The sequence below is a fragment of the Urocampus carinirostris genome, chromosome 11, assembly GCF_059441175.1.
Source record: "Urocampus carinirostris isolate Australia breed hairy pipefish chromosome 11, RoL_Ucar_1.0, whole genome shotgun sequence".
Taxonomy (NCBI): domain Eukaryota; kingdom Metazoa; phylum Chordata; class Actinopteri; order Syngnathiformes; family Syngnathidae; genus Urocampus; species Urocampus carinirostris.
In genome coordinates, this window is record NC_142359.1 from 7,206,156 (window position 1) to 7,225,872 (window position 19,717).

The 19,717-nt window shown below is 41.9% G+C and overlaps 1 protein-coding gene across 1 annotated transcript in view; it reads left to right on the forward strand.

Annotated features, from left to right (window-relative positions):
- plxna4 (plexin A4) overlaps positions 1 to 19,717 on the forward strand; it is a 351,701-nt gene that overhangs the window by 17,583 nt on the left and 314,401 nt on the right. The window contains exon 3 of the mRNA XM_088348478.1: positions 16,141 to 17,486. Within this exon, the coding sequence (XP_088204604.1) occupies positions 16,242 to 17,486 (1,245 nt within the window). The 5' untranslated portion in view covers positions 16,141 to 16,241. The remainder of the gene's footprint in view (positions 1 to 16,140; positions 17,487 to 19,717) is intronic.

Here is a 19,717-nt window from a genome sequence, read left to right on the forward strand (position 1 = left end):
GTGGATTAAATTTAGGCGATTTTTCAGAGATTAGCGCGACACCGCCACCCTTTTTCAACGTGCGTGCTATATGGCTGCTCTCGTAATCTGGGGGAGAAGCATAATTTAGAGCTAAATACTCATCCGGGCGTAACCACGTTTCACAGAGACCAATACAGTTAAGTTTATAATCACGAATAATATTATCTACAAGTAAAGCTTTAGGAGCGAGCGATCTAACATTCAAAAGACCAAATTTTAGCTTTGAATCATTTGACTTAGCTGTAGCCTTTGTAGAGATCGTCACGAGATGCCGGTTGTGTGCGTTGGGCTTCGGTTGTCGGTTTACTCGTAGAATCGACGAAGAAATGATGGTTGCAAAAAATATAATATAAAAAAAGAGTTTCTTTTTTAAATACTCGTAGGTGGAGAAATTTTACATCAAGTAGGCTCAGGAGGATATTATCGTTTGCCTTACTGTTAATTAGGGTACCCCTTTTGTTTTTTGTCCCTTTTCCCATTTTTATCCCCTTTTCTTGTTTTTTTTCTGCTTTTCCTTTGTTCTTTTCTTGCTTGTGTCATATAGTTTTATTTTTCTTTGTTCATTTTCTTTTTTTTCCTTCTTTTTTTCATTTTTCACCACTTATTTCTTTTTCTTTTTCACCACATTTTCCTTTTTTGTTTTCTTTCCCTTTCCCCCCTCCTTTTTTCTTGCAAACGGTTTGGCATAAACATAAGATTTTAAATTGGTGCAGTTTGTTCCCTCTGAGTCTTACTAGTTTGTATCCCTGTGCATTGTAGCAATGGTTTTTGGTTGCACTGCACGATAAAGTGACATCTAGTGGTCAAATATTACACACTGTCCCTTTAAATTGATCACCACTCTGGATTTTAAAGCCAGATACCATAATCCAGAAGCTGCTCTCCATCCAGATGTGTTTTAGACTAGCTGGATTAATGTTGTTTTTCTTCAATAGCTGGCACCAGACTCAGCGACTCAAGTACATTTTGGCGTGGAGAGCGACCAAATTAAATGTTTCATTCTAATCGTCAACATAAAGCCTTATAAAGCGTATTTCCAATAAGCACTTAATCCCACGAGGTCAAGTCCTCTTAGGAGCACAGATCTGACTCAGATCAGGGGGGTAAGGTAGGGTGGAATCCAAGTGACCGTAAAACACTTGTTTTTATTGGGTCCCATTTTTGACTTTTTGCTATTTTTGAGGAATATCAGTAGGGAAACTGCGACTGGCTGGCGACCAGTTCAGGGTGTCCTCTGCTCACTGTCCAAAGATGGCTGGGATGGGCTCCAGTCCCCCCCACGACCCTACTGAATATACGCTGTGCAGCTAGTGGATGGATAGATATTTTTGAAGAATATCAGTAGGAAAACTGCGACGACGAAAACTTGAGACATTGCTACCAGCTTTTGTGGTTATTATACTCTGCATTCAATTCTGGTTTCGATCCCGTCTGTCCTGTCCGGTTTCGATCTCTTCTGCCCAGCGATCACCGAATCGCTGGCGTTTGTGTTCCCGCGCATAACAGCCCCGTTTCCGTAAAATAAAGCTTGTGTGAAAACGTTATGCGTCTGGGTCTAGGTTTTGACAGATTGGGTGAAGTGCTTGTAAATCCTTGAAATTGTTTCCACGTCTCATATCGAGTCTTAAAAATGCCACTGACGGTGCTCTCTGTTGGCTTTGCTTTGCCATTGCATTTCTTCATCCCTCGTGCTCACATTAGTTTGTACAGCTTTGTCCTATTAGGCATCATCAACAACCAAGAGGACAGGCGCATGATACACCCTAACAGGGTAGTATGAAATGTGTATTAGGGCAATGATTATGTATTAAATGTGGGCATTTCTTCTGGACCATGCACAGGGTTGGGTAGGGTTACTTTAACTGGATTACTTTCAATTACTTTTGGATTACTCCAATTCCAAATATGCTAATAAAAGACAAAAGAAACTAAATATGAATAAAATTACTAAATTTTGTGCAGGCTTGGGGAGTAACGGAATACATGGAACGGCAAAAATGATGTTGGCAAGCTGTTTGGATTTATTTTCATTTTGTTTCTGTCGCATTTGATGTTCGTTTTGCCGGAGATCAAAGAGATCAAAGCCAGGAGAGAAAGCTTACCATGTGTTGTGAGTCATCATTTTATTTAGATTTAGTTTCTTTTGTCTCTTATTAGCATATTTGGTATTGGAGTAATCCAAAAGTCATTGAAAGTAATCCAGTTAAAGTAACCCTACCCAACCCTGACCATGCATAGAAATTAAGGTAGCATTTCCAAGTGGTAAATTGTAATAAGAGCTTACTGTAACTGAAAATAGCTACATATTAGTAGCCTAGATGGTAGGGCGCCCGCTTTGAGACTGGGAGGTCGCTGGTTCGCGCTTCGGCCGAGTCATACCTAAGACTTATAACATTGGTAAAATGGCGGCGCCCTCTGTTGGCTGCGGCTGCATCGGCTCGCTACAACGGGTCAGGTGTATCGACATTTCGTTCTAACAAAAGAATGACAATACAAAGGAAATTATTATTATTATTACTGTTATTTTCCCCCAACACCTTTATGGGAAGAGATTTGTCTCAGAAATACTTACTCATGTATTAATCAGATCCACAAATATATTAGGAATTTACTCAAGATTTAAAACTATGTCTTGATAAATGCACAATATGTAAAACGCAGATATGTTTGTGGCGCTGCAAAAAACTTGATTCACACCGGTTTTCTTCTTTTAATGGTGCTGGATAAAACTGGCTTCGGAAGGCATTTAAAAGTACTTGGATTTGGCCATTGTGTGCAACCCCTGCTCAATACGTGTCTCCACCTGTAGCACGACAATACAAACCTGCACACATTTTCCCTCAGGCTGCTCCTGTAATAGCAAGTCGCGCGCAAAAAACTGTTATTCCCATTGCCGATACTCATCAAGCGTTTCTCACGCTCGATCTCTGTTAACGCGAAGATGTGATAATGGTTGTTATTTACACAGCCATAGTCTCCTTTATCTTTCATACATGTGTTTACCCCAATAAAGTCATCCCTCCTTTTTTATGAGGTAAATATTATTTTGTTCAAACTCGGAGGACGTTTTACAGTGGGACCTCGCTACTTCGCGGTTCCACGTTCGCGGGTTCAGAGCTTCGCGGGTCTAAAAAAAATAATAGTAATAAAATAAAATAATGAATATATAATTTTCCAGACTTTAAAGATATTGTCAAGAAATCCTTAAAAAAAGTCATAGTCATGATGTGACATCATAACTATTAATACTACCTTCCCGCAATTTTTTTTTTTTTAAGCATTTTCGAAGGGGGTCGCTACTTCGCGGATTTTCACTTTTCGCGGGGGGTTTTGGTCCCCATTAACCGCGATAACCGAGGGATTACTGTACTGGTTTTGTAAGATACAATAAAAAAGGAGCAATATGTGAAACTGAGTTAAGGTCCTAATATTTGGCTTTTTTTGTATCAGATGTTAAGAAAACACTCAACAAAGAGTTGTGAAACATGCCATATGACAGAAGTCAGAGAGAAAATAAGAAAAAGATGGTACAGTGCTTGAGGCAATTTTGTTGAATGAGAAAAACTTGTATACAAAAAAACAACACAATATTTATTAGGGTAGTTTGAATGCATGATTATTATTATTTATTTTTTATTTTTTATAGAATACATGCTGCTTTTATGGGTTATTGTCCATCTGCACTGTGAAGTGCCTGCCAATAAGTTTGAGTCTTTGACTCAAACCCACAGCCCGGGGATCAATTGCGGTCCCCAGGATGATAGTTTAAGCCCCAGCCCTAAAATGGAGGTTAATAGGGACAGTGTGTATTATTGGACCACTAGATGTCGCTGCATTATGTCTTGCAACTCCAGAAATCCTTCCTTCCAACCATCTGTTTATGTTTTAAAAAAATAAAATAAAACAAACATGTATTGTCTGTGATTCGCTGGCAACCAGTTCAGGGTGTCCCCTGCCCACTGCCCGATAATTGCTGGGATGGGCTCCAGCACCCGCGCGACCCTACTGAGGATAAGCGGTGCAGCTAATGAGATGAGATGAAACATGTATTGTTATTTCCCAAATTCATCTGAAACCATCACAGAGTTTTAAAAGATAGTGTGCAATAGTCGACCACCAGATGTCGCTTTATTGCGCAGTGCAACTGAAAGCGAGCGCTACAAAGCACAAGAAAGAACACAAACTATATACGCTCGATGTAACAAAAAAACACAATTTTTCCTCCCACTCCCGCCCAGCTTTCACACGTTTCTTTGGTTTCATGGGTTATAGTAGCAGTAAGATAGTCGAGGTGAGCCCTTTTTGAAATAAATACACATTTAGATAGATAGTCCCCTTAAGTGCAGCCCATGCTGATTATGGATTTATAATGGGTTGATTGATGGAATGATTTTAGCCAAACCTAACTCAAACCCTAGCTCCGGCGGCTGAATAGTACATTGATGTGGAGACCCCTGGACAAAACACAAGCAGATCCGACATCCATCCTTCCATTATATGGACCGCTTATCCTCAGTAGGGTCACGGGGGTGCTAGAGCCCATCCAAACTATCTTCAGGCAGTGGGCAGGGGACACCCTGAACTGTTTGCCAGCCAGTTGCAGGGCACCCAGAGACAGACAACTCACTCGCTCATTCACACCTAAGGACGATTCAGACCGGCCAATTAACCTGACATGCATGTTTTTGGAATGTGAAAGGAAACCGGAGTGCCCGGAGAAAACCCACACAGGCACGGGGAGAACATGCAAACTCCACACAGGGAGGCTGCGGTAGCTGGACTTGAACCGCGCTGTAAATAAAAGAAAACGAACAGGAACCACTTGTTAAAATATGAAACAATCGGACAGGGCCATGTGCACAAACCTCAGAGATAAAAAAAAGGACACCTTTATTCTTATAAACTTAACTCATTAAAGTGTGAATTATGTTTACATAATGTCACCTTCCTTTAGGAAAACTAAAATTAAGTTTATTTATTACGTTATTAATCCCATATATTCAACACAATTTGTCCTCTATATGGAACGTTATAACAAAATATTTTTCAACATTCGGCTATCACAAAAATGTGACTGCAGAAATTCTACACAAATACTAAAGAATATTAAAAATAAAATTAAACTACAGTATCACTACAAAAGTAAATATCAAAAGCGGTGTGAAGAATCAATGAACTAATCAATTTCAAGGCAGCAGAGTATTTCTGAAGCTGTCTTTTCCATATTTTCATTTTCTCATCTCATCTCATTAGCTGCATCGCTTATCCTCAGTAGGGACGTGGGGGTGCTGGAGCCCATCCCAGCAATCATCGGGCAGTGGGCAGGAGACACCCTGAACTGGTTGCCAGACAATCGCAGGGCAATATTTTCATTTTGTTTTACTTATTTTTTTTTAACGTTTTTAAGCCTATCCTGTCCTTTATTACAGGAAAGAGAATTTTTAAAATGCTTTCATGTCCGGGGGTGCTTAGGTTGAATTTGGGGTTGCTTAACCAACCCCAAAAATGGGCTGGTTATGCTAGTTTTCTATACTTTACTCCTACTAAGTTGTACTCAGGGTTGGGTAGGGTTACTTTAACTTGATTACTTTCAATGACTTTTGGATTACTCCAATACCAAATATGCTAATAAAAGACAAAATGAAACTAAATATGAATAAAATGATGACTCACAGCACGTGGTAAGCTTTCTCTCCTGGCTTTGATCTCTTTGATCTCCGGCAAAACTAACAAAAATGAAAATCAATCCAAACAGCTTGCCAACATCATTTTTGCCGTTCCATGTATTCCGTTACTCCCCAAGGCTGCACACACAATTTAATTTTATTCATATTTAGTTTCTTTTGTCTTTTATTAGCATATTTGGTACTGGAGTAATCCAAAAGTAATTGAAAGTAATCAAGTTAAAGTAACCCTACCCAACCCTGGTTGTACTTTTGGTTATTGTTACGCTGTAGTTGCACTGTAGCTCATATTATGGTCTGTGAGCAAACAGTATAAAATATCATACAAAGCCCATAACTTATTACTGTAGCCAAAACATTAAAAACAGATTTTCAGAGCGATTGCGTTCGCTCCGAGCTGAAGGCAAGAGAGCGGGAAGGACAAACCATGAGACGGAGGGATGGAGGGACGCAAAGAAAACGTGTGAGGACTGGAGATGATGCCTTCTTGCAGCTGATTTCTTTGCATCACTCGCTTTCCCCTCGCTTAACTGACAGCGCACGGCGCCTGGAAATTGGACGAGTGAAAAGCTTTGAATTAACCGCCTCCGGGAAAAACGGGAACAAAAAGAAAAAAATTAAATAACAGCAGTGCCTTTTTAAACATTTAAGAGAGATTCTTGGCTGCAGTGGTCTTTATTACAGCAAAGTATCTGAGTGGCGTTGATTGGGGGGTACTTGGAGGGATAATGGGTAGGATTGATAGCGCTAGATCAGGGAGTTCTGAAAATGGACTTTAGGGTTGCAACAAATGACTGTTTTAATAGTCGACTAGTCACTGACTATCCATACGATTAGTCGAATAATTGGATAATTATATATATTTTATTCTTTAGCATGATGTTGATTTAATTCTGAGGAAACTGATAATAAACACAAGAGAAGTGGGTATGATGAAAAATATATCCTTTATTGAACATGTTGCGAATTAGTATTAAAACTAAATAAAAATCGAATGTCACAGTTGCCATGGTGCCCAATTGGCCCCGCCCGTGTGGCGCTAGCTGCGGCTCATTGACAGATTGGCTTTCCGTCTATTTAAGCTCAGTGATCTCATTCTTCCTTTGTCAGTCTGTAAAGGAACCTCTGCCACGCAAGACGTGGGTTTTGACTCGGTCCTGTTTCCTGTTGGTAATCCCTGTCCGGTATTCATCTCATCTCATTAGCTGCACCGCTTATCCTCAGTAGGGTCGCGTGGCTGCTGGAGCCTATCCCACCAATCATCGGGCAGTGGGCAAGGGACACCCTGAACTGGTTGCCAGCCAATCACAGGGCACACAGGGACAGACAACTCGCTCGTTTATTCACACCTAGGGACAATTCGGACCGGCCAATCCACCTGAAAAGCATGTCTTTGGAATGTGGGAGGAAAACGGAGTGCCCGGAGGAAACCCACGCAAGCACGGGGAGAACATACAAACTCCGCACAGGAAGTCCGGTAGCTGGATTTGAACCCACACAGGAGGTTCCCAAGACCTTAGAACTGTGCTGCACACGAGCTAACCACTGACCCGCCGTGCTGCCCCTGTCCGGTATTGTTTCCATCTATTTTTGTCCTGTGTATTATTCTCTCCAGTTTTGTTCCCGTCTAGTTTGTCCTGTTTATTTTTGATATCCTGTTTCATTATCAATCCTGTCCGTCCTGTCCGGTATCCACCCCATCTGTCCGATATCTACTCTGGCAATTGGTATCGATCTCGTCAGCCTTTGGCTTCCTATCATTTCATGCCAGACTGCTGCCTAACGTGCATGAATTCCCATTTCCCGTAAAATAAAAGGTTTGTGTGAGAAACGTCACGCGTTTGGGTCCTGTTCTGGTTCATCCGTTAGTTGTTTTAGGGACAGGTACATAAATCATGAATTGAAATTAAGTGAACAATTTTTGTATCCCTGCAAACAAATACCTGGAACGAAATAACGTTATGTTTCCCAACAGTTTAAAATCGACCGGTTTTAACTGACATCGTTTTTAACATTTAACAACAGAGGTTTGTTCTTCGGACTGCATGCGTTTATAGTGAAATATTTCGATCAACTGTCTGTCATGCTCTTTAAATGTTCGTGTGTCATATAGCTACTGCCATGATATGCAAGGTCTGCCTAGGAAAGTAGTCTTTTAATTTGCCGTATCCAGGATAACATTTTCCCAAACTTAAGAAGTTTTGGTACTTGAACCTTTCTGTGTATTTAAGTTACCGCTCCAGACAGAGATGCTACTGTGATTGAGTGACTATCAGTCAGAGATCATATTCATTTTTAGATTCCTCACTCTGTTGGAAAGAAGTGTCTGACAACAATAATCAACAATTAAATTAAGTCAAGTCAAGTCAAGTCATGTTTTTTTGTATAGCCCTTAATCACAAAGAGTCTCAAAGGGCTGCACAGACCACAGATTATTTCAAACCAGACTATTATTACACCATCCCCTAAACTAAAACCTACATGAGGGGAAATAATAGACAAATATTGTCAACATAAAATATAGGTTATTCATATGCTATAGAATAGAAGTGTGTTTTAAGCTTAGATTTAAACATTTCCACTGAGGTTGCAGATCGAATCTCAGGGGGAAGAGCATTCCACAGCAATTGAGAACGCTCTCGAACCTACCGATTTCTTCTTTGCTCTTGGGATCACTAGTAGACCAGCATTTTCAGAGCGATTTTGTACCAGCTGAAGGTTCTTGATTTTGGACTCCGGGTGACCGGAGAGTAGTGGATTACAGTAATCGAGACGGGAGGTAACAAACGCATGAATTATAATCTCTGCATCCGACTGAGACAACGAAGGGCGGACTTTCTATTATCGATTTTCTTCAACAATGTCAACTAATCGTAGCTGTCCTATTTGGCTACAGTAAGTTGCATGCAGCATTGTCATTTTTGAGCCGGCGTTCCAAAAGGCCGGAGTATGTAATTCATTCCTGAATTGCTTTTAATAACAAGGAGTCGCAAAAATCACACAGATGGTGCGATGATGGGCAGATGTCGGCTGAAATCCACAGGGTCCTTCTGTTGGATCTCTCCCCGCCTCTGCTTCTTTTTCTCTGAAAAATTCCAGGAATGGAAACTGGAGGGATGGGGAGAAGTTTAGTAAGAAAATAGGCGATGCGGAAATTAGCCTAATTGCAGTAAACCTTCTTTTATTTTATCTGCCTTGTCCAAATGTTACTTATATAATCAAGATGCTCAAGGTCCTCGAGACAACACACAAGACAATGAACCGCATAGCAAACTTGCAGAATGGCACTGCAGCACTGCTGTTTAAAATCATGCCTGATTTAATTTTGCCCTATGTTCCGGTCCGGAGCCTTCGCTCTGAAAATGCTGGTCTACTAGTGATCCCAAGAGCCAAGAAGAAATCTGCAGGTTTGAGAGCGTTCTCCATTCGTGCCCCAGTCCTGTGGAATGCTCTGCCCCCTGAGATTCAACCTGCAACCTCGGTTTAACTGTTTGATTTCTAGTCTTAAAACACACTTCTATTCCATAGATTATGAATAACCTACATTTTATGTTGACAATATCTGTGTATTATTTGTTGTTGCAACATCCATTGCAGCCTGGTCATCCTGGAAGGGGGATTACCTCATGTGCGGTCCCTTCTCAAGGTTTCTTCCTTTTCCTCATGTTGAGGTTTTTGAATTTTTCCTTGCCCTCATGTAGGTTTTAGATCAGGGGATGGTGTCATAATAGTCTGTGGTTTGCAATAATCTGTGGTCTATGCAGCCCTTTGAGACTCTTTGTGATTAAGGGCGTCACAAATAAACATGACTTGACTTGACCTGACTGTTTATGAGCTCTACATACTTTATTCCATGACTTCAAAAGAGGAATCTGGACTTCATATAAAACAATCGGACAGGGCCATGTGCACAAACCTCAGAGATTTAAAAAAAGGGATACCTTTATTCTTATAAGCTTAACTTATTAAAGTGTGAGGGCGGCAGTAGCTCAGGAGGTAGTGCACTCGTCTTGGGATCAAGGGATCCCAGTTCGAATCCCGGCTCGTCCGTGTTACATGTCGAAGTGTCTTTGGGTAAGACACTGAACCCCTAAAACCCCCAATAAGAAGGTTAGCGCCTTACATGGCTGCAAGGCCGCTATTGGGAAATGTGGAGCACATTGTAAAGCGCTTTGGGAAGTCATTGACTTGAAAAGCGCTATATAAATGCAGATTTTTTTTTTCTTTTTTTTCTTTTTAAAGTACTTAGGCTTGGATTGGCTTTCCATCTTATTAAGCTCAGTGCGCCCTCTCTTACTTTGTCAGTCCGTCAACGAACCTCTGCCCCGCAAGACGTGGGTTCTGACTCGGTCCTGTTTTCCTGTTGTTTTTTCCAGGTATTGTTCCCGTTTATTTTTGTCCTGTTCAATATCGGTTTCCAGTTTCGTTCCTGTTTATTTTTGTACTGTTTATTATTTTCTCCAGTTTTTGTTCCCGTTTTGTTTGTCCTGAAACTTGACACTGATCATAAACTGTAGACTTGGACTCGTGTTAAGGGACTAAATAATTGTACTTTGAATCCAAAGACTTGGACAGTTTGGTTAAGGAATTTATACTTGACATATAAGCTTAAGACATGGGTCAAGGGTCAAAAAATTTGTGACTTGATTTGGGGTTTGAACCTTAATAATTTTACACGATTTGTTCCTGTGGTCAGAATCTTGGGGCTTGGATTTGACTGGGATTTTTGGGCACAGAGTTTGACTCGTCTTGGAGTTCTGCTTTCATGTTTTTTTTGATAGAAAAAGATAACTTAATATTCATGACTTAAAAGAACATACAAACCAAATCACAAAACCTGTCCTTCGTGTTTGATGTCCAATCATGTTGTCGATTTTTTTGCCCGTCTGGTCCTCATGATATCCTTGCTGGATTAGACCCTCCTATCCTCCACAATCTGGAGTGGGTATCCAGTTACAGTAATCCAGGCCGCTAATCCAAGTCTTGATGTAAACAGTCAAGGACGTTACGGATCCTCTCTCCGCCTCTTCTGCCGTTACCACCTCCCTGAATAAAATGAGTGTGCCATCTGTTCATTGTGTCATTTTAGCCCTGTGTCAGAACTGATTACTCCATCTTTATTTATATCGCCATGCCTACGAAAGAGTAGCAAGTGGAATTAGTTCAAGGGTGCAGCTTTACTTCGTTGCTGATGGTGATGATTAATCATCAATTGAAGTTTTTGTTGACGTCTAGTTTGGAGAGATTTCTTGTTGCTCAGTTTATCTGGCTTGAAGAGCAATTGGTGGTAGTGTTGATCATCCTGACATCGAGACCTGTTGGTACAGGAAAAGGGATCTCAGGTGTCAGACGCACATTGGAACTGTCCGAGGATTGTCACAGCAGCCAAAATGACCCCACCTATTGTTAACAATGTCATGATTACCAATGTGAATCACCTGTGCCCGCTCATTTGGCGCCAACTGCCTCGGACTCCGATTGGCTACCTGTCCCTTTCCAAACCCACTCCTATCCGTCCCCATTTGTCAGTCCATCTGCGAACACTAGGCAAGCCTTTTTCGACCCCGACTCCCACCTGTCCCGTTTTTGCTCCCGTCTGTCTCCGGCTACGTCCCGTTTTGATTCTGACCACGTCTGCTCTGCCGGCTTGCAACCCGTTTCTGACCCCGTTCACGTTTTTGCTCTCCTGTCCCGGCTATTGACCTGTTTTTCTGTCCTTGACACCGCCATCGCATCACAAACTGAGTACGAGAGCGCCTTGCTTCCCGCGCCTAGCGAACGCCGGATCGTGGCCGCAGCTCTTCCTGGGCGGCAGTAGCTCAGGAGGTAGAGCGCTCGTCTTGGGATCAAGGGATCCCAGTTCGAATCCCGGCTCGTCCGTGTTACATGTCGAAGTGTCCTTGGGTAAGACACTGAACCCCTAACACCCCCAATAAGCATGTTAGCGCCTTACATGGCTGCAAGGCCGCTATCGGGAAATGTAGAGCACATTGTAAAGCGCTTTGGTAAGTCATTGACTTGAAAAGCGCTATATAAATGCAGATCATTTCATATTTTCATTTCTCTTTCCTTGAACAAAACTTGTGGGAAACGTAGCACAATTGGGTCCTGTTTCCGTTCTGGTCCTGACAAACAAGCTTGAAATCAGTCATATTCGTTTTGTTAATTAACTGATTACTTCCCGTTATCATTCAGAAATTAGTTTTTTTTTTCTTCTAAATAATCTCTTCGTCGGCACTGACCTCCCTTAAACCAATTTGCTTGAAGTCTTAACTTTTAGGCACTTTACAGAAGACACCATCTTCATTTGCACGTTGTCATCATCATTTTGTCTGTACTTATATGCATCAGTCATTGAATAGAAATAGATTATATTGTCAGTCGCACACATTTTGAATGGCAGTGTGGCATCTTGATTGCCGCGTCTTTCCTCAACCCTCAATTTACAGCATCATCATCACATAAGCTAAGAGGTCTCTTGACAGATCCATAAAAGATTGTTAAATGCTCTCACAAATGGGTCAATTTGAAACAAGTTATTCTTGATTATTTATCTTTTTTACTTTTTGGGTTGCTTTTGACTTTTTATGTTGGATGCAAGTAACAGGGTAGGGTTGGGTTACTTTAACTGGATTACTTTCAATGCCTTTTGGATTACTCCAATACCAAACATGCTAATAAAAGACAAAAAAAACTAAACATGAATAAAATGATGACTCACAACACGTGGTAAGCTTTCTCTCCTGGTTTTGATCTCTTTGATCTCCGGCAAAACTAACATAAAATGTGACAGAAACAAAATGAAAATAAATCCAAACAGCTTGCCAACATCATATTTGCCGTTCCATGTGTTCCGTTACTCCCCAAGCCTGCACAAAATTTAGTAATTTTATTCATATTTAGTTTCTTTTGTCTTTTTTTAGCATATTTGGTATTGGAGTAATCCAAAAGTAATTGAAAGTAATCCAGTTAAAGTAACCCTACCCAACCCTTCTAAGTAACTACTATCTATCCTTGACCTTAAGCGTTCAAGGTGGTGGTGTGACCCCACCAACTTGGAACTTAATCTCTTCTTTGTTCCCCCTCTGTTAAATCCTCCAATAATAGCCACTGCTTTGACATTTAAAGTGCTTTGTTATGGCCTCACTGGGTTAAAAAGGGAGAAGCGTTCCATTCCTATGCTCTGGATTATTTTCAGAATGTGGGGCATTCGTGAACTAAACTATATATACAGTGGAACCTGGGTTCTCGACCATAATCCGTTCCAGAACCCTGTTCGAAAACCGATTTGTTCGATCACCGAAATCACTTTTCCCATTAAAAATAATGTAAATCGTTTTAATCCGTTCTAACACCCTGAATGTTTACTTTGAATGTTTAACATAAACATAAAGCTAACCCAGGCTAATCGTATGTTCGCGTTATCCTCAGTACGAAAGATTACGCTAACATGAACGTGTAAAAATAAAAAAATCAGGTCGTTTACAAGTCATTTAGCAGCCGGGTCTCCACAACAAGAGGTGAGCGGTTCATTGTAAAGGGGGCTCCGTTCCAACACCCTGAATGTTGGGCTCCGCACCAACACCCTGAATGTTTACCTTGAATGTTTAACGTAAACTAAAGCTAACCCAGGCTAATCGTACGTTCGCGTTATCGTAATCTTCCGTACGAAAGATTACGCTAACATGAAGGTGTAAAAATATTAAAAAAAAGGATAAAGAAAAGAATTATGCATAGGATTTCTTACCTTTGTGGTGGTCAGCAGAAGGCGCAGGTGGACACTGGGGTATTCCTAGCAAGATCAGACACTCGCACACCTCCTTCATATTTTGCTATTATTTCTTTCCTAAATGCAATAGTTGTACGCACTACTTTTCTTTTTTCACCTTTAGCAACTTTGCTGCTTGCACTGACTTTCTTCCGAGGCATAATAAGGGGCTAAAACACCAGTACGCCGCTCAGCATCGCACCCTAGCGTACGCACTCACGCATTACTGGCGTTCAAACTCCGATCTTTTGACCGAACAGCGAAGCAAGCATTTCTCGAAATTTTTGGTCAGGACTCCGATTTGTTCGAACTGAGAGGCGTTCGAAAACCAAGGTTCCACTGTATGTGTTTTGGGGTGGGGTGCGTGATGGGTGGATAAAGAGCAGGGTAACGCTATCCTAGGAGTCTGCATATAAATGCCAACTTCCCACCTGGGAGACCTAACAAGCAGGTGACACTCGCAAGGGAGTGCCTTGTTTACAGGCAGAGCTGTCACTTTCTCGTCTCCACATTTCGAGCGGCTTCCAGTTGAACATCGTCGTTCGGAGTGACCTTGTGACATTACTTGAGGCTTATTTCTGCAAGCACCAGCGTTTCTCCTTCCTAATTATTGTTCCATTGAGCTAGTTTGTAAAAGACAAAGCAAAGGTGGTGCGCAGTCTGCGGAGTCAGCATGTAATGTTCCCTACTGGGAGGCAGCAGAGAAATCGCCAAAGGTTGCAAATTGCCCCTCTGAAAGGGAAATCAATTAGGTGCACAGAGGCAAGAAGGTGGTGATGAGGGTCCGTGAAGTTCATATTGATCGAAGGTTTCCTTCGCTGCTGTACTTGAATGAATGAATGAAAACTTTATTCGAACATTATAATAAAAACAGAACAAAAACAATAACTCAACAAGATAAGATTACATAATATGTTCGAAAATGGGTAGTCAGCAGCAATGTTCCCTGTAATTTTCCACGGGTCTGAGCGTTCACACAAAGTCGTTGAGCAGCGCTTGAAGCAACAGTGAGCAACCATAATCCCAAGTGTGGCAAGATAATTAATTATCAAACATGTCCAAAACTTGACATCACGTTACATTTTGCGGAGTTTCCGGCAATGCAAAATTATTTTTCTCTTTTGAATGAATTGACTCGTCGTTTGTTCTTACAATTATTTCACAAGATATCCATTTCTTTTTATTTCCTGACATATTTTGTCGCAAAATATTAACATTTTTGGGGGCTTATTTAGTCGGTTTTAAGATACAGAACTGTACTTAATAACATATCACATACATACATAGAACAATGTTGGCAACAAGATTCACTTGATATAATTGGAAATTATTTGAATGCAACACAAACTTTTTCTTCTTTTTTCCGTGTTTTTTTTCTAATTTTTTTTTTAATTCCTTTAAAAAAATCTCATTGTGTTTATTTTTTCCGAGCTGTTACCTTTTTCTTTTTCTTTTCTATTTACTTTTTCCATACATTTCTTTCTTTTCTTTTTTTCTGGCTTTTTTTTTAAATGTTTTCTTCTTTTTTCTCTTCCTTTTGTTTCTTTTTTTCTCAGCTTTTCACTACATTTTCATTTTGGTATTTTTTTTCTTTTTTGTTCTATTCCCCCATTCCTTTAAGTCATTTGTGCATAATTTTACATAATATTTGGTCATGTTGGGATTAAAGAAGCAAAAACAACCTGAAGAGCAGTTTAGGACCCGAAAGAGCCGGTTCTTTTTAGTGAGCTGAGCCGAAGAAGCCGGTTCTCGACAAACTCTACTGACTTTACTTTTCAACTTCGTTTGACATTGACTTCAAAATACCGCATTTAGGACACAACGTCAGGGGAACCCGTGTGTTTTTACCTTCATGCACTGTCACTTTGACTTAAGTCGCTTCTTAATTACCGGTAGTTATTTTGAGCCCTATTTTTTGTGCGCTGGCTAGATTTTCTTGTGCGCTGAGAATGTGCGAGCAGTGCACAATTGCGCACGCATGCAGCTTAGAGGGAACACTGGTCAGAAGCAAATGCTTATATTCCCTACTCCTTCATCTTCCCTATTAAACACACCAATTATATAACAACAATTGTAATAATATTAATAATAACAGTTATGATATAAGAATAGCAACAATAACAACAAAGTTAACCATAGCTGTTAACGCAGTATTTCCAATCTCCCGTATCACTCCTACCCAATTTTCCTCATCTCTGTATTCCGCCAGGAATGTTTTTTTGTATTTAAATTTGAACAAGTGAATAGTTGGACATTGTTTGATCTTATCTTGCAAACCGTTCCAGAGCTTGACTCCACACACAGACACACACATACTTCTCCTGGTGGTTCTCACCTTTGGGATCATGAATTCACTACAGCCCCTTAAGTTATGATTTCCTTCTTTCCGAATGAATAATTTATGGATGTTTTCTGGCACTTAGTTTTTGTTGAACTTAAATAGCAATTGTGCAGTGAAAAATGTTACTAAATCATCTAATTTTAAAAATTTGGACTGCAGGAATGAAACATTAGTATGATCTCAATATCGTACCCTGTGTATAGTTCTAATTGCATGTTTTTGGAGGATAAAAAGGGCTTTTGTAATTATTGCCCCAGACTTCTGTTTACATTGATTCTTCTGGACAAATTGGTTCGGCTTCTCACCTTATTCTTTGTCTATTCTAGGTGCATGATGCCCTCCATTTCGAAAGAGGCTTGATCCTGAACGTCCGACCATAGCGGACCGTGCCTCCACCCCGGCCATCGCAGCCCACTCCAGCACAGTCATGACCTCTCATGCAGGGACACGGACCTGCTTTTTTCTGTGCTTCTTCCTTTCTGCGTTGGCGTCCCTTGCCTCATCCAAAACTCCAGCGAGGGCCCCGCAGTCCCACAGCTCCGGTTCCCAAGTGATCACTGCGTCTCTCGAGGAGGAAGAGTATGCGTCGTTCCGCGCGGAAAACCCCGAATGGACATTCAACCATTTGGCGGTGGACTATCGCAATGGCAATGTTTACTTGGGAGCCGTCAACCGCATCTATAAACTGTCGCCAAGCTTGGAGGTGCAGGTGTCTCACGAGACGGGCCCGGACGAGGACAACCGCAAGTGCTACCCGCCGCGGATCGTTCAGCCGTGCAGCGAACCGTTGACGCTCACCAACAACATCAACAAGATGTTACTGATGGACTACCGGGAAAACCGGCTGCTTGCGTGTGGAAGCCTCTACCAGGGCATCTGCAAACTGCTGCGGTTGGACGACCTGTTCAAGCTTGGAGAACCCTTCCACAAAAAGGAACACTATCTCTCTGGTGTCAATGAGAGCGGCTCTGTATTCGGTGTCATTGTTTCTTACGGCAACGCCTCGCCGGACATGCTGTTTATCGCCACTGCTGTGGATGGCAAACCGGAGTATTTCCCTACAATCTCCAGTCGCAAGTTGGCCAGGAACTCCGAAGAGGATGGGATGTTTGCTTATGTCTTCCACGATGAGTTTGTGGCCTCAATGATTAAAATCCCTTCAGACACTTTCACTGTCATACCGGACTTTGACATTTATTACATTTATGGGTTCGCTAGCGGAAACTTTGTCTACTTCCTGACGCTGCAACCCGAAATGGGGGGCGGCCCAACCACGGGATCCTCCTCGGCGGGCCGAGAACAGGTCTACACCTCCAAGATAGTTCGCCTGTGTAAAGCAGACACCGCCTTCAACTCTTACGTGGAGGTGCCGATTGGATGCGTCAGCGGCAACGTGGAGTACCGGCTGCTGGAGGCAGCCTACCTGTCCAAAGCAGGGGCCAATTTGGCACGCTCGCTAGATGTGGCGCCCGATGATGATGTCCTGTTCGCAGTCTTCTCCAAGGGTCAAAAGCGGCGGCCGCAGCAGGAGTCTCAGGACTCGGCCCTTTGTGTATTCTCGCTGCGCAAGATCAACGAGAGGATCAAGGACAGGCTGCAGTCATGCTACAAGGGCGAGGGTACGCTCGACCTGGCCTGGCTCAAGGTCAAAGACATCCCTTGCAGCAGTGCGGTGAGTTCTGCTTTGTTGATTTAATGCGGGTTTTCTTGTGGAAAACGCAGGCGTCTGTGAAATCTACACTGATGCATAAGCTCATTGAAGTGGAGGGCACAGGTTTCTTGCCCTATCTCATCATGATGAGATGTTTGCTATTCACTCACCCTTTTGAAACAATGCATCTCAATGCTGGGCCAAATTAGCATAACAGCCTGTAACAACATTACAAATTCAGTGATTCAGTTCATCCCACACAGACAAAAAGAAAAGCAAAAGCCAGATTTTTAATTTTTCTTCTTGTTGTTTGGCACAAGCAGCCAACCTTAACATGGACGATGGTCTAATTGCCATGCTTTGCTGAAAGAAACTTAAAAAAGGAAATCAGTGGAGGTGCCTCCTTCCTGAAGAACCTTTCTTGTGCTTTATAAAAAGGAGCAACTAATGTAAGGGTGCTAAACTCAGTTTGGCTGTGGGGCCAAATCCAAACTTTGTGCTCTCGGGTGGGTCGGATCAGTCAAAGGATGTCAATTTAAAATCTTTACCATAGTATGTCAGTACTATAGTTAAGTAGCCTACCCTACAAGCTCCAATCATGGACGACAAATGATTCTTCAAAGCATAACACCTGATATACAGACAACAAAGAAAAAAATATTTTGACGCTTTGTTTTTTAACTGTTAAGTGGATGCAGTTTTAATCATGAAGTAACTCGCCACGCTATACAAACTGAAGTGAGATCTATGAGAAAAACTATATATTTGTCTTCGTCGTCTTGATATTAACAAAGAAGAAATACAAAATAACTGAAAAACTACTCGGCTGGGCCTAGCAAAGCTGAGAATGTATCCAGTACTGCCCTCTAGTAGTCAGAGGTAGTATTTGGTCTGCATTTATTTAAAAACTATAACTTTTGATAGAAATGACAGAGGGACTCTCTTCTCTTTTTGACATACTTTGGAATTTATGGCGGGCCGGATTAAATGACCCAACGGGTTGGGTCGCTGACATGCCTGAACTAATGGTTTTCTACTATTTTGTGTCGAAAGCAGAATGTCAGGACCCGAACGGAGACAGAACCCACTTGCGTTACGTTTCTCTCAGTTTTATTGGATAAAAGGAAAGGATTGCACCCACAATCCGGTGATCGCTGGTCGCGGGAAGCAGGTCGCTCTGAACGCAGAAGACGGACTTCCGCGGCGAGGGATGGCGGTGTCGGGAACGGAAAAAACGGGTCAGTAGCCAGGACAGGAAAGCAAAAAATGTGGTCGGGATCAAGAAACAAGTCGAAAGCCAGGAGAGGAGAGTAGACATGGTCAGGATCAAAAAGGGGTCGAAGCCGGGGAACAGACGGTAGCAAAAACAGGTGTGAGTCAGGCATAAAAAAATTGGCCTTCATATGCTCACTGCCTGTTATGGCTATAGACATTTATTTAAAGCACTGCCAGATAAAGTAGGACATATATGTATTTGTTTTTTTTACAGTTTTTATACAAATAGAAATCACCTGCGTTTCCTGCAGATACTAATATAGAAAATAAGTGTATTGTGTGCTCAAGATCGTATTTTAGAATCCATCCAGTCGGTTTTGTGACCTTAGCCTTTGACTGTCTCAAGATTCGACCCTTCCACGTGTTGGTTCCTGGGGTCATGGAGTAAATCCAGAGCTCCGTCTAGGGCTTGCGCGCACGTGCCGGACCGGCGTGGCAAGAACGCTCGAGGGCATGATAAATCACACCCGCAACAGAGCTATCGGCAGGAAGATTGTGAGTGTGAATATTTGTGTGCATGTGTGTGTGCTTGCTGAGGTTAGCGCCGTGGAATGATGCCATTTCAACACGCGCCACGGTCTCACCGCCCCCATCGTGCGAATTAGACCCTGCCCAAGAAGCAAAGGCGGTGGGCGCAACGGGAGTGAAATAGCAAATGCTCACATGTCACACCAGGAAGCTGGAAGGAGGCCACCTTGAGTCAGAGGATTCATCACATTTACAATTAATCTTTCATTAACGTAATAACGTTAATGTTTTGCCTCAGAAAAATAAAAAAGAGAAGCAGCAATCTCCTTAAGGCTAGCATATCAAACTCACAGCTGCAGCTTGAATCCCGCCCTTTGGATGATTTAATCCGGCCCGTCAGACATTTCTAAAAAATAAACAAGTCTCTAGGACCACTCCTCCACACAGTTCTTCTCTAGATCAGTCAGGTTTCTGGGCTGTCGCTGAGAAACACGGAGTTTGTGCTCCCT